Source organism: Macadamia integrifolia, chromosome 5 (assembly GCF_013358625.1).
Source record: "Macadamia integrifolia cultivar HAES 741 chromosome 5, SCU_Mint_v3, whole genome shotgun sequence".
In the NCBI taxonomy this organism is placed as follows: Eukaryota; Viridiplantae; Streptophyta; class Magnoliopsida; order Proteales; family Proteaceae; genus Macadamia; species Macadamia integrifolia.
In genome coordinates, this window is record NC_056561.1 from 32209633 (window position 1) to 32223505 (window position 13873).

A 13873-nucleotide genomic window follows, 5' to 3' on the forward strand; every position below is an offset into this window, starting at 1 on the left:
TATGTGAAACAAAAATAAGGACAAGAAAATATACCAAATACCTACAAACAAAACTATTAGATGAATAAATAATGGAGAAAAAAAAAACTTAAAAGATAGTATAACCCTTGCGTCAAGATGTAGTGAGAAACAAAATGATCATCTCACCATCATTAAAGATGGCACATGTGTTGATGTAGGGGCCATGCTGCCTTTCGAGGGACCATCTTCCATAAAAAAATATATATATGAATTATACACAAAAGAACCTAAATAAATAAAGGAAAAATCTATGAATAAATATATTTACACTTTTATGTCTATCTCTCTTTCCTTTACATAAAATGACCTCGTGACCTTCTATAGATCATTCTGTTTTGCCATATCTATTGTTTAGCTCTCCATGTGCTGCTTACTCAAAAAACCCATTTTCATAAATAAATAAATAAATAAATAAAGGCTTTGGACTCTCCCATTGATCCAATCAGATTAGATCAAAATTAACTAATTTTTAAGATTTTGTAGGATAAGTGTCCGAAGCCTCATCTGGACCAAAAAATCCCATTGGCGGCAGGTCAAACCCTCAACCCATGATAACAGAATACAGCCAAAGGTAGACCCCATTCTCTGTTAGACCTATTAACTTTAAATCTCGTGTCAGAATTTGAAAACGTGTCCTCGATTCCAGAGAAAGAGTACCCACTAGCTACTAACTAACCACTGCCAGCTCACAGCTCACGCCCTTCCCTCCGTGTATACTCTATACTCCGACGTCACCATGCCCACCTCCCCTGCTTCCGTCCCTCACTGGCTCAAATCTTTGAGATTTCTCCACTTCTCTACCAAACCCCATTTTATAGTAATTATCCAAACCCAGTTGGGAAGAGTTATCAGATTATCTGAGAAGTGGGAACCTTCCTTTCCCTTCCAGGCTGTGAACGGCTCAAAATTCACTCCATGCTCTCAACTTGCGAGCCACCCCTGAAGTTTCCAGTGCCTTTCTTTGCTTCATCTGTTCAATTATCTCGTCTGCTTCCCTACCCATCGTGTATATATATATATATATATATATGTATAGAGTGGTACACTGCGACCACAACAACCCAGTCTCACTGCGGACATATATCAAACAACTTTCCTACATACTTCAGCATCCATTCTTTGTGTCTCTCATGGTCATGGCTACTTCTTCTTCCATTTTTTCATCTTCCTTCACTGCTTCACTAGTGTTGGTGTTTATCTTACTGGGCACCTCCTTAATGGCTGTCTCTGCTAATAATTTCTACCAAGATTTCACCCTCACTTGGGGGGATGGTCGTGCCAAGATACTCAATAATGGGGAGCTTCTTACTCTGTCTCTTGACAAAACTTCAGGCTCTGGTTTCCAATCCAATAACGAATATTTGTTTGGGAAGATTGATATGCAGCTCAAGCTCGTTCCTGGCAACTCCGCTGGCACTGTCACCGCCTATTATGTAAGCAAGCTCCCTCATTTACTCACACCTCCCCTTTTGTTTGGCTGTTATGTTCTCATATAAAGTCTCCATGTTTCTGATTCAGAAGTGAAATTCTTTGTGTTGCAGTTATCTTCAAAGGGGGCAACGTGGGATGAGATCGACTTTGAATTCTTGGGGAACCTCAGTGGGGATCCTTACATTCTTCACACAAACGTGTTCAGTCAAGGCAAAGGCAACAGAGAGCAGCAGTTCTATCTCTGGTTCGACCCAACTGCCAACTTCCACACCTACTCCATCCTCTGGAATCCCCAAAGAATCATGTAAGCTTATTTAATCATGTCCATTCATCCAAAGTTCTAATTTTAATTTATTTCTATTAATTTTGATCTGACAATTGGTATGTTAATTTGTTTGGGGCTTTCAGATTCTCTGTGGATGGAACTCCCATAAGAGAGTTCAAGAACTTAGAGTCAAAGGGCGTTGCTTTCCCAAAGAGCCAACCCATGAGGATCTATTCAAGTCTCTGGAATGCGGATGACTGGGCAACCAGGGGTGGCCTCATCAAGACCGACTGGACCCAAGCTCCCTTCACTGCCTCCTACCGCAATTTCAATGCCAATGCCTGTGTTTGGTCTTCTGGGTCATCTTCTTGCAACTCCAATTCTCCCTCCACTGCATCCAACAACAACTGGTACTCGCAAGAGCTGGATTCAACGAGCCAAGAGAGATTGAAATGGGTCCAGAAGAACTATATGATCTACAACTACTGCACCGACACCAAACGCTTCCCTCAGGGCTTTCCTCCCGAATGCACCGCCACCACTCAATCTTAAACAGATGTATACATACACGCATAGACTCCACTTTCTGTGAAATCCATGTACTCAAATTCTTTTTATTTGTTATACTTGTGATTTGTCATTCGAACCACACGAAATAATTACATTCTTATATTTAATTGTTTTGAAGTTTCATAATATATTTTAAAAATTCCCCTCTTACTTGTTGAATTTGATTCATCTCCATCCGGTTGTACGTGTACCCTCCAATTCATCTCACACCACACCCAAAGTTGGTCCCCATACTAATCTATCCATTAATTTTTAACCCCACTAACTAACCATGTGGCAAAAATAGGTATCCCACCATAAATTCCGCGCTTGCTGATTGTGTAGCCTAGCCCTTGCACCCCGACAATAGGGTGCGATATTACTATACCACTTGTGAAATCAAAAGTTTCATTTATACAGTTGATCTTGTGTATGTTCTTATTGCTCCGGGGTAGTATATTAATGAATGGATTAAATTTTCCTACTCCCATGGTTAAAGAACCCGATGAGTTTGGATGGTGTTCATGGGGTATATTAAAACAACAGATGTATTATAAATTTCGTACCATTGGGGGTGGCAAAACTGCTGCATGAAAATTCCTTAGGCTCCGTTTAATTGCAATGGGAATTTGAAAGGAAGGGAAGTGTGAAATTTTTATATTTTAAAAAGAAATGTTTATAACGAGATTGTCAAGAATTTGTTATTTTATTCTTTTTTGTTTTAAAGTAGGTTGGGTGATGGATTGTCCTAGTGGTAGACATAATGCATGTAGGACGTTTTGAGTTGACCGATCTATGTGGTACGTCAGGTAGACAACTGGTACCTTGTTATAGATTATTGTTATAAGCCTATGACTGATTTGTATTGGTGCATCAGGTTGACAACCAGCCCTTATTATAATTAGTCATAACCAATTAATCTTTTCGCATGGATCCTTGCACTCATCCTTGTTTAGAATCTCTATGTAGTTGACCCATTCAATTGGGATAAGGTTTTGGATGTTGTTGTTGTTGTAAAAGGAAAATGTTTATAATCATTACCCCATATGATTTTATAAACTACTTAAATTTTTTAACTATATTTAGTAATGATATATTTTATATATTATTGCAAAGGGTTTTGGATGCAAAATAAAGTGAAATTTTATAACTAAATATGGAATGATTTGAAGTTAATGTTAAAGTCACATGGGGTAACGATTACATACATTTCTTTTTTTAGTATGAAAATTTTACTTCCCTTCTCTTTAATTCCCTTTACAACTAAACATAAACTTAATGAGTTATTACTTTCACTTTCCAAAAGGCTTGTTTCCATGGGGAATACATTAACTAGCATGGGCTTAACAATAAATTTTGAATAAACTTATTCAAAATTTATATTTAATATTGGTATCACTGCAGATACCAAGACACAGATACTTGCTACCTTGGAGGCCAACTTTCATATACGGTCGATGGAAGATTTTAGATCTAGTTTTTTTTAAGTTTGTTCATGATTGATGATGTCACCTTATCTGCTATTGCTTCCAAAATTTGTAATTGGGATTTGGGGAATGATTTCCCATGACGTCAGTATAGAAAAAATCTCCACATTAATGACGGTGTAAAAAATGATATAATCTGCATGAGACTCACATGATCAAGGTAGGAAAGAAAAGACCAAATCATTCTCACTTCACAAATCTAATTTCACACGAAAAAAAGACCTCCAATTAGTGATTCAACAGCTGAGAGAATTTGGAAATACACACCCATATATTAAGATGTCAGTCTGAGGTCCTCCAGCCCTTGGATTACTAATTAGTCACCCAATTAATTGAAGAGAATTGATTATGCATTCGCATATTCAATTGGAATGTTTCAACTAGAAACTGCGACCAGTGAGAATGCTGCTCTCTTGTCACATTTTGCACATCTAAAATCTAAATTGGCTTACAATTGCACTAGTAGAAGATATACTAGACTATAACTCCAATCATTTGGTTTTTCTTTTTGTCAAGAGAAGCCACAGAAGGTCACTATTGCAATGTCAATAATTAAAGATGATTTATTTTGAATTAAAAAAATAAAAATCAAATAAGAGAAGGATTAGTGCATGGCAAATTATTTAGGTCTAATTTGTTTAATGGAGAAAAGAGGGAAAGAAAAAAAAGGTAAAACTTTAAGAGAATGATGATTTTTTTCTCAAAATATCAAATCCTTGATTATTTATTTGTCATGAAGAGAAACTTATAAGATAAAGGTTATTTAATGTAATAATTCTTATGTTAAGGTGATAGTTAATTTTTTCAATTCTATTTATAAAAATGTTATTTTGTGTATGTTTCTCTCTTACTCCTATTTTCTCTTTTTTTCATAAAATTCTAATTCCTTTTTTTTTTTCATTAAAAGTTATATACTCTATATTTCTTTATCAATTCAACCGACAGCATATGAGACCCACTTTACAAATTTCTCTTTTTTTTTATACGTCAAACAAAAGGCCTTATAGTTTACCCTATAAATAATCTTATTTTCCAATCAGCTTACACCGAAATTGACCAATAATTAAGATTTTCAAAAATCAAAACCAAAAAGCAGCAGGCGGCAGGTCAATTCCGGACAGTACACAGCCAAAGGTAGGCCCCATTCTCTCTGTGATCTTATTACATACATCACGTTTGGACCTTTCAACTTTGAACCTCGTGTCTGATAAACGTGTCCTCGGTTCGAGAGAAAGAGAAGCCCTACTACCCCAACCACTGCCAGCTCACGCTTCGTGTATAATCCACAATCCCAACGTCATCAATCCAGGCCACCTCCCCTGCTTCCGTTCCTCTCATTCGCTCTCCTTTCCCTCATCCATTTCTATGGGTTTCTCCACTTCTCTCTACCAAACCCCATTGATTTTTATACTAATTATCCAAACCCAGTTTGGAAGAGTAATTAATAAGTAATCAGCTTCATGGAGAAGCTTCCTTTTCCTTTCCAGGCTGTGTTCAACTGTGAACAACTCAGCCTTCACTCCATGCTCTCTACCTCCCAGGGAGCTATATAAATGTATAGACTTGTACATTGCAATCACAACAACCCAGTCTCATTGCAGACTTTTATCAAACAGCTTTCATCCTAACTTCACCATCCACTCTTTGTATCTCTCATTGCCATGGCTGCTTCTTCTTCTTCTTCCTTCACTGTTTCACTAGTGCTGGTGTCTGTCCTACTACTGGGCACCTCCTTAATGGCCATCTCTGCTAATAATTTCTACCAGGACTTCACCCTTACTTGGGGTGATGGTCGTGCCAAGATACTCAACAGTGGGGAGCTTCTCACTTTGTCCCTGGACAAAACTTCAGGCTCCGGTTTCCAATCCAATAATGAATATCTGTTCGGGAAGATTGATATGCAGCTCAAGCTTGTTCCTGGTAACTCTGCTGGCACTGTCACCGCCTATTATGTAAGCAAGCTCCCCCATTTACTTGCTCCTCTCCTTTTGTTTAGCTGTTAAGTTCTCATATAAAGTTTCAATCTTTCTGATTCAAAAGTGAAATTCTTTGTGTTGCAGTTATCTTCAAAGGGGGCAGCGTGGGATGAGATAGACTTCGAATTCTTGGGGAACCTGAGTGGAGATCCTTACATTCTTCACACAAACGTGTTCAGTCAAGGCAAAGGCAACAGAGAGCAGCAGTTCTATCTCTGGTTCGACCCAACTGCCGACTTCCACACCTACTCCATCCTCTGGAATCCCCAAACAATCATGTAAGCTTATTTACTTATATTCATACATCCAAAGTTCTAATTTTAATTTTGATCTGACAATCTATGTTAATTTATTTTGGGATTTCAGATTCTCTGTGGATGGAACTCCCATAAGAGAGTTCAAGAACTTAGAGTCAAAGGGCGTTCCCTTCCCGAAGAGCCAACCCATGAGGATCTATTCAAGTCTCTGGAATGCGGATGACTGGGCTACCAGGGGTGGCCTCATCAAGACTGACTGGACCCAAGCTCCCTTCACCGCCTCCTACCGCAATTTCAATGCCAATGCCTGTGTTTGGTCTTCTGGGTCATCTTCTTGCAACTCCAATTCTGCCTCTTCGTCTGCATCCAACAACAACTGGTACTCGCAAGAGCTGGATTCGACGAGCCAAGAGAGATTGAAATGGGTCCAAAAGAACTATATGATCTACAATTACTGCACCGACACCAAACGCTTTCCTCAGGGCTTTCCTCTCGAATGTACCGCCACCACTCAATCTTAGATAAATGTATATACTATATACATACACGCAGAGACTCCACCATCTACAGAGGAGCGGAGTCCACTCCTCTCTTATCCTTTCCATTGATTCCCCCGCCTCTCCCCCTTACCACCTCCCTTCTTTCTTTTTGTGAAATCCATGTACTCAAATTCTTGTATTTGTTTATACCAGTGAGTTGTAATTCAAACAACACGAAATAACTACTACTTGTATTTAATTGTTTTGAAGTTTTAAAATTTCCCCCTTACTTGTTTTTGCAATCAAACCATAAATTTTTCAACCCAAATAATCTGCCACGTGTCAAAATTTGTCCTTCAAACACAAATTCTTCGCTTGGATTTTGTTATTTATATATGAAAAAAAAAAGATTGCCTGATTGCATGGCGTTGCGCAGACACAAAAGTACGTAAATGTAAGTATTCACCCACTCATGAAATAAAAAATCTTGGTCCTGCATGTACTCTCGTTGATCCATACATTGGTGCGAGGTCAATATGATTAGACAGTGACTTCTTACCCTCTAGTCCTTATTTTAAAATTTTTCGTAAAGTCTCTTAGTCTTAAGGTGTCATGGCTTACTACAGATAATGACATAATGTGTTGTTTTATATATAAACTTCTTGATGACCTTTTTCCTTTTACACACCTGGGCCTTGGCTTGGCTATTTGCCTGGGTTGGTCACTTGATCAACTCTTTTCAGATGTATCGATGTTTGGTTTACACTAATTTCTTTGATTTCTAAGAAGTGTGGTCTTGAGCCCTTGTTGACTTCTCCATAAGTATGTTCTTGGCCCATATGTGAGTCTACCATGTAAGGCCAATAAGCCCTTAAACTTGAAAAAAAATAAAAAAACAAAAAACAAAAAACAAAAAAAGAAAGTTTTGAACATTATTCTAATAGAAGATAAATGTAGTCTCTCCATCCTTGCTTTGTTCTTCTTTTTTTATTTTAATTTTTTGGTACGATCTCCATCCAAAGCCCATTTAAGAGCGATGAAGATAATCTATCTAATAATTTTTTTTTTATTAAAAAGACTATAAAAAAAAAAAATACAGAGCCAAACCACTAGGCTAACCAAAGGCCAAAGTCCAAACCAATGAAGAACCAATTTGAGAGGACAAAACAACTATCAAGGATGATACAAGATCATCATAAAGCAAAGTTTTTCATAATCATAGAAATATCATGAATCAAAGAAAAAATTTCCAAAGATCATTCCTTAACTTCTTCCCTGCATTAACCAATCTATGCCATATCTACTTGATTGTCTCTATTTATATCGTTGCTTACCAAACTATGAAAATCTCTCCATCTCATCTGTTTAATTTGATTTTTGAAGTGTGATCGAAGAAGACAATGTCGACTCAGTTATTATGGAGGAAGGCATTCTCATTATCCCACCTTTTCCAATTGATTTTTCCCCTTGAGGGGCTAAATATTCGGTTGTCATGTATTACATTAGTTCTTTTGCTGCAATCAAGTTCATTTTGGATGTGCCAAGTGGGTACGACGCATTTCCTTTTTGTCATACTCCAGCTGCCAGCTTGGGTACAAGTGATGTATACTTATAAATAGATCGAGTTTTCTCACACCCACAATAAGGGAGAATCCCTTGATCAATGGATTCAGATGGTGTCCATATGATATATCATATGGGAACAATGAGGGTATTATTGACTTCATGCTATAAGCTGTGATAGTGTCGGAGAAATTGTCAAGTTTGACAACCAAACATAGCCAATGAAAGGAGGGAGACTGCTGCCAGGTTTCGTGGCCCCTTGCACTAGAGCAGGAGCCAATGAGAACATGCATGAGGGCATCCAAGAGGATTAGGATTTCTCATTTCATAGGGCATAAGGCGGTCATTTTGCCCTTCTCAGGTCTAAGACCTCTAGGTCTAAATTCCACACAATCTGAGAATCTTCTTTTTTCTTATAATTAAATAAAGGGAAAAAGAGCCCTGACCCGTCTAATGTTGGCTATGCCATCGTGAAAAACCAATGAAAAGACTTACGAGAACATCTTCAACACGGAATTGTGGGGCAATATGATCTTTCATGCCAACCTGAGACGCAAGACCCTAGCGCCCTTGTATGGGCATGGCCCAACGTCCCAAAAAAAAAAACTTTTTTATTGGGATCTTTCAACAGTACCAATCTGTTTTTGGTGGAATTATACCAATCATGTTAGACCAAAATTGACCAATAAAATCCCTGCACAGAACACAGCCAAAGGTGGCCCCCACTCCAGTCTCTATGACCTTTATAATATACCTCATAGACCTAATTTTGAAACCTCGTGTCTGAAAACGTGTCCTCGGTTCAAGAGAAAGAGAAGCAACCACCGCCAGGCGCCAACCACAGCCAACTCACGCCCCGCGTGTACTCACTCCACAAGCCAACATCAACAATCCCACCGCCCTTGCTTCCATCCCTCATTGGCGCTCTCTCTCTCTCTGAGTTTATCCACTTATACCAAACCCCATTATGCTAATTAGTCCAAACCAGTTTGGAGGAGTTGTCAGTTTCGATGAGAACCTTCCTTATCCTTTCCAGCCTGTGTTTACTGACTCCCTTCCAACCGTGAACACCTACCATGCTCTCAACTTCCGAGCCCACCCATGAATTTTCCAGTGCCCTTCGTTTTACCTGTTCACTTCTCTCGTCCCCTTCCCCATTGTGTATATATATATATATATATATATATATATGTTTAGACTTGTATATTGCAACCACAACAACAACCCAGTTCTCATTGCGGACCAATATCAAACAGCCTTCATACTCACTTCTGCATCCTATCTCTTTGTGCATCTGTCATGGTCATGGCTGCTGCTTCTTCTTCTTCTTCATATTCCTTCACTGTTTCACTAGTGTTGGTGTCTGTAATACTGGGCACCTCTTTAATGGCTGACTCTGCTAATAATTTATACCAAGATTTCACCCTCACTTGGGGCGATGGTCGTGCCAAGATACTCAACAATGGAGAGCTTCTCACTCTGTCTCTTGACAAAACTTCAGGCTCAGGTTTCCAATCCAATAACGAATATCTGTTTGGGAAGATTGATATGCAGCTCAAGCTCGTTCCTGGCAACTCTGCTGGCACTGTCACCGCCTATTATGTAAGCAAGCTCCCCCATTTACTTACTCCACCCCTTTTGTTTAGGTGTTATGTTCTGATATAGTCTCCATCTTTCTGATTCAAAAGTGAAATTCTTTGTGTTGCAGTTATCTTCAAAGGGAGCAACGTGGGATGAGATAGACTTCGAATTCTTGGGGAACCTGAGTGGAGATCCTTACATTCTTCACACAAACGTGTTCAGCCAAGGCAAAGGGAACAGAGAGCAGCAGTTTTATCTCTGGTTCGACCCAACCGCTGACTTCCACACCTACTCCATCCTCTGGAATCCCCAAAGAATCATGTAAGCTTATTTACTTATATCCATACATCCAAAGTTCAAATTTTAATTTTGATCTGACAATTGGTATGTTAATTTGTTATGGGATTTCAGATTCTCTGTGGATGGAACTCCCATAAGAGAGTTCAAGAACTTAGAGTCAAAGGGCGTTCCTTTCCCCAAGAGCCAACCCATGAGGATCTATTCAAGTCTCTGGAATGCGGATGACTGGGCAACCAGGGGTGGCCTCATCAAGACCGACTGGACCCAAGCTCCCTTCACCGCCTCCTACCGCAATTTCAATGCCAATGCCTGTGTTTGGTCTTCTGGGTCGTCTTCTTGCAACTCCAATTCTCCCTCTGCATCCAGCAACAATTGGTACTCCCAAGAGTTGGATTCGACGAGCCAAGAGAGATTGAAATGGGTCCAGAAGAACTATATGATCTACAACTACTGCACCGACACCAAACGCTTTCCTCAGGGCTTTCCTCCCGAATGCACTGCCACCACTCAATCTTAAATCAACGTATACATACACGCTGAGACTCCACCGTCTACGTCAAGCTACTGTTATTCATTCATTCATTTTCCCCCTCCCCCTCCCCCTCCCCCTCCCCCTTTCTGTGTAATCAATGTATAATACCTTCTGTTATACCTGTGAGTTGTCATTGGAACCACACGAAATTATTATGTATGGATATGTCTAAATGTAACTTACCCGGTTACAAAAACCTTGTAACCTAAATTATTTTGTCCCATTATTTTGTCAATTTTGTGATTGCTTTTAAGGTCAAAATAGTAAATTACTGTGTCCCCATTATTTTGTCATTTTGTGATTGTTTTTAAGGTTAAAAAAGTAAATTACTATGTCCCATTTATTTTGTCATTTCGTGATTGCTTTTAAGGTCAGAAAAGCAAATTCAACCTCAACTTTTTGAATCATTACTTTAATTTAAACGGAAAAACGAGGGGTATTTTGAGAATGAATATACTCTTCCAAACAATCGCTCGCCCCAACTGATCGTCTTCCTCCTCGCGAGTCTTTGTGTTATTTTTCTTGGTTTTTATGGCATAAAGTTAGGCAATATCATCTCCAGTGAGTCAAGTAAAGGCTCTCTTTCTTCTCGGCATGTCCAATGCTTATTGGTTCTAGGGTTTAAAACTTTTGGTGGACTTCATTTTTGTTTTTTGAAATTTAGAAAACAAAACCTCTTCCCATAAATTCATGTATCAATTATATTGCAATAATTTCTATTGTTGTGCATTAGAGATGATGTGGGTAAAATAGTTCTAATCATGCCTCTTTTTCTCTCTTCAAAGAAATCTGTTTTTAAGAAAGTTAAAATCCAGAAAGATGAAAAATGGCAATATTGTATGCTTTTTTTTTTTTTCCGTAAAGTAATATCATAGGCTTGGTACTACTATAATGTTGACATGTGAAATTTTGTAATTATAATATATTTTATAGGTTGATTCTAAGGGTTTTGGGATTGATTTTGGTCAATTCCAATTTGATTTGGATTTGGATTGATATTGGCAGCTACTAATTTGATCTTTGATTCTATGTTTAAAATCGATTATAAGGTTTATAGGACTAGATCGTGGGTCTTAAGATTTGAGGGCGATTCTTAGGTTCTTTTTATCCAATTTTGATTCGATTGGATCAAAATTTATAGGAATCAGTTCCAAGGATGTAGGAGACGGTATCAGTATCGGTCTCTACTGAAGCCGATTCTATACCAATCCAGATCGGATGGGATCGGTGGGTATTGGTCTATTTTACCCTTGATTTTTATAAAAGGTACTACTTTTTACCTATTTTACCCCTGAAACGATCCTGATCGAGGATCGGTCTCAGCCGATATGATCGATCCCAGACCGATACTTGAAACCATGATCAGTTCGATCTCTAATTCCAAGTTTAAAATCCCTAGTTGATTTGGCTAGTTGGGATCAATCCCAATTCTGATCATTATAGAATGGCATAACTAGGATTTTTGGGATTAGGCTATTGGTTTTTAGAATTTAGTGTCAATTCTAGCATTTTTGTGTTTGATTCTGATATGATCCAGACTGGAATCATTAGGGACCAATTTATTCTTTGATTTTGAGTTAAAATTCTGGTATTAGCAGATCTGGATTAGAATTGGTCATGAACTATCCAACTCTGGAAGTTCTAAAATGGTCAATTTAGAATTGGAATCACCAGAGGGATTGCTTTGATACTCAATTTCGAGTTTAAAATAATTGGTTGAATAAACCAATTTCGATCCAAATCGACCTTAGTAATACCTATCCAGGCTGTTTCAGAATGACTGATTATAAGGCTTTTGTGATTGATTTGATCCATTCCCGATTTTGATCACTTTGATCTAGATTTTATCTAGTATTAGGCCAAATTGAAATCAAACTTCAATTTCAATTTAGACCGATTCGGTTTTTATTGAGTTGACTTAATGGCCTCTTGTAGGTAATATGTTCTCTTTTAGTAACTTTTTTAAGTTGTTGTAAGGTCTTTTATGGTTTCGATTATTTTGATCTGGTCCAATTCAATTTTTTACCGATTTGATAAAAACTGAAATCGATAAAAGTTTGTTTCACTTTTCTCTTAATTAGTCCAACCCGCTTGGACTGGAAATGAACACCCTTAGTCAAAGCAATAGACCCAATCACCCAACGGTTAGTATAAATTTTTTTTTTTTTTTTCAATTCCATGTTGGACTTTAGAGAGACAAGGAATTGAGATTTGAGATTCCAAACGTAGTGATGGGTCTATTTGTGGATAAAATTACATTTCTACCTTTTTTAAACACTTTGTCATAAAAAGTGGTGTAGCTTTAAGTTTTTATTGGGAATATAAACACACGAAATTACTTTTTAGATATTCTTGAACCAATTATTTCGTTCACAGTATAAGACTTTTTAAGTAACTAAAAGTGGGTTACAAGCCTTTTGTAACCTACCTAGGTTACAACTAGACAAACCCATTATGTATTTGTTGTGTCATGACTTCCTCTGTAAAACTAAAAGTGCCCTACTTAATGTGCAAAGGGATTTTCATCTCTTTTTCCTATTTTATCATCTAACCCCAAATAAAAGAAAGCTAACTGATTGCATGGCTCTTATGCCCTAACACAAGGGTACGTGAAATTATCAACCCACCTCTGAAATCAAAATCCCATTCATTGACGTACACCTGAATTGGTGCATGTTCCACATGTAGGATTAGGCAAAAATCTATTGCCTTTTTAAATTGATCCACAAATCCTCCTAGCCGTAACAAGGGCTCAACGGCTTACTCTAGATAATTTGTTTCAAGCCGGTGAATACATGGTTGTGCCCCATGCACATACCAATGGGTGGGAGTGGGGGGTTGCTTCATAGACCATCATCTCCATCCAATGGTTGTATGAATGACTATGGATCATGCAAACGGTGCACTAAACCCTTTATAAACTAAATAAATAATAATTAATTAATAAAATAGAAAATTCTAAAAATCTGTCTTAACATAAGACATGTAGGCTCTCCATCTTCGTTTTAGAAACCCACTTATAAGTGATCTATCCTTTTTAACCACACTGGGAAGTTCAGGTTTTCATAATCATTGAAATATCATGAAGTAGAGAATTTTTTTACCAAGACCATCCCTTCTTTGTTCCTTGCCTTAGCCAATTTACAATTTCTTGACAATCTATCTAGACTTCTATATGTGCCTACCCTTGCTCCTAGTCTCCATTTAAACAATCCTAAAAGTCCTGATTTTTGAGGATTCCTTACAAAACCAAAGTATATAAAGGTGGTCACAAATTGCATTTGACACAATAAAATGGCTGCACACCTGCAACACCATTGGGCTTACAACTATCATCGCAAAAGATAATACAACTTGAGCTTTCTCTTCTCATGGAACAAATAGAGCAATTGTGTTATCATATCCACCCTCCGTCATCATTACGACATCTAT

General features: G+C 37.9%; 3 protein-coding genes across 3 annotated transcripts; all 3 read left to right on the forward strand.

The window, feature by feature from the left end:
- The first annotated feature begins 1060 nt into the window (after nt 1–1060).
- LOC122079003 (probable xyloglucan endotransglucosylase/hydrolase protein 23) lies at nt 1061–2394 on the forward strand. The gene is made up of 3 exons (XM_042645215.1): nt 1061–1454; nt 1563–1756; nt 1861–2394. Exons 1-3 carry the CDS (start codon nt 1152–1154, stop codon nt 2267–2269), a joined length of 906 nt encoding a protein of 301 aa, XP_042501149.1. The 5' UTR covers nt 1061–1151; the 3' UTR covers nt 2270–2394.
- A 2902-nt stretch (nt 2395–5296) lies between these two features.
- On the forward strand, nt 5297–6754 carry LOC122080266 (probable xyloglucan endotransglucosylase/hydrolase protein 23). The gene is made up of 3 exons (XM_042647213.1): nt 5297–5705; nt 5814–6007; nt 6096–6754. The coding sequence occupies exons 1-3, from the start codon at nt 5415–5417 to the stop codon at nt 6505–6507; spliced, it is 897 nt and encodes a 298-aa protein (XP_042503147.1). The 5' UTR covers nt 5297–5414; the 3' UTR covers nt 6508–6754.
- A 2460-nt stretch (nt 6755–9214) lies between these two features.
- On the forward strand, nt 9215–10734 carry LOC122080265 (probable xyloglucan endotransglucosylase/hydrolase protein 23). Its single transcript, XM_042647212.1, has 3 exons — nt 9215–9630; nt 9737–9930; nt 10021–10734. The coding sequence occupies exons 1-3, from the start codon at nt 9328–9330 to the stop codon at nt 10424–10426; spliced, it is 903 nt and encodes a 300-aa protein (XP_042503146.1). The 5' UTR covers nt 9215–9327; the 3' UTR covers nt 10427–10734.
- Nucleotides 10735–13873: the final 3139 nt, after the last annotated feature.

What these genes read in the sequence shown, in the direction of transcription:
- LOC122079003 (XM_042645215.1), top strand. Translation starts at nt 1,152, where the DNA reads ATGGTCATGGCTACTTCTTCTTCCATTTTTTCATCTTCCTTCACTGCT. An exon ending in GCACTGTCACCGCCTATTAT is followed by an intron (nt 1,455 to 1,562) that starts GTAAGCAAGCTC and finishes TTTGTGTTGCAG; the next exon opens with TTATCTTCAAAGGGGGCAAC. An exon ending in TGGAATCCCCAAAGAATCAT is followed by an intron (nt 1,757 to 1,860) that starts GTAAGCTTATTT and finishes TGGGGCTTTCAG; the next exon opens with ATTCTCTGTGGATGGAACTC.
- LOC122080266 (XM_042647213.1), top strand. Translation starts at nt 5,415, where the DNA reads ATGGCTGCTTCTTCTTCTTCTTCCTTCACTGTTTCACTAGTGCTGGTG. An exon ending in GCACTGTCACCGCCTATTAT is followed by an intron (nt 5,706 to 5,813) that starts GTAAGCAAGCTC and finishes TTTGTGTTGCAG; the next exon opens with TTATCTTCAAAGGGGGCAGC. An exon ending in TGGAATCCCCAAACAATCAT is followed by an intron (nt 6,008 to 6,095) that starts GTAAGCTTATTT and finishes TTGGGATTTCAG; the next exon opens with ATTCTCTGTGGATGGAACTC.
- LOC122080265 (XM_042647212.1), top strand. Translation starts at nt 9,328, where the DNA reads ATGGTCATGGCTGCTGCTTCTTCTTCTTCTTCATATTCCTTCACTGTT. An exon ending in GCACTGTCACCGCCTATTAT is followed by an intron (nt 9,631 to 9,736) that starts GTAAGCAAGCTC and finishes TTTGTGTTGCAG; the next exon opens with TTATCTTCAAAGGGAGCAAC. An exon ending in TGGAATCCCCAAAGAATCAT is followed by an intron (nt 9,931 to 10,020) that starts GTAAGCTTATTT and finishes ATGGGATTTCAG; the next exon opens with ATTCTCTGTGGATGGAACTC.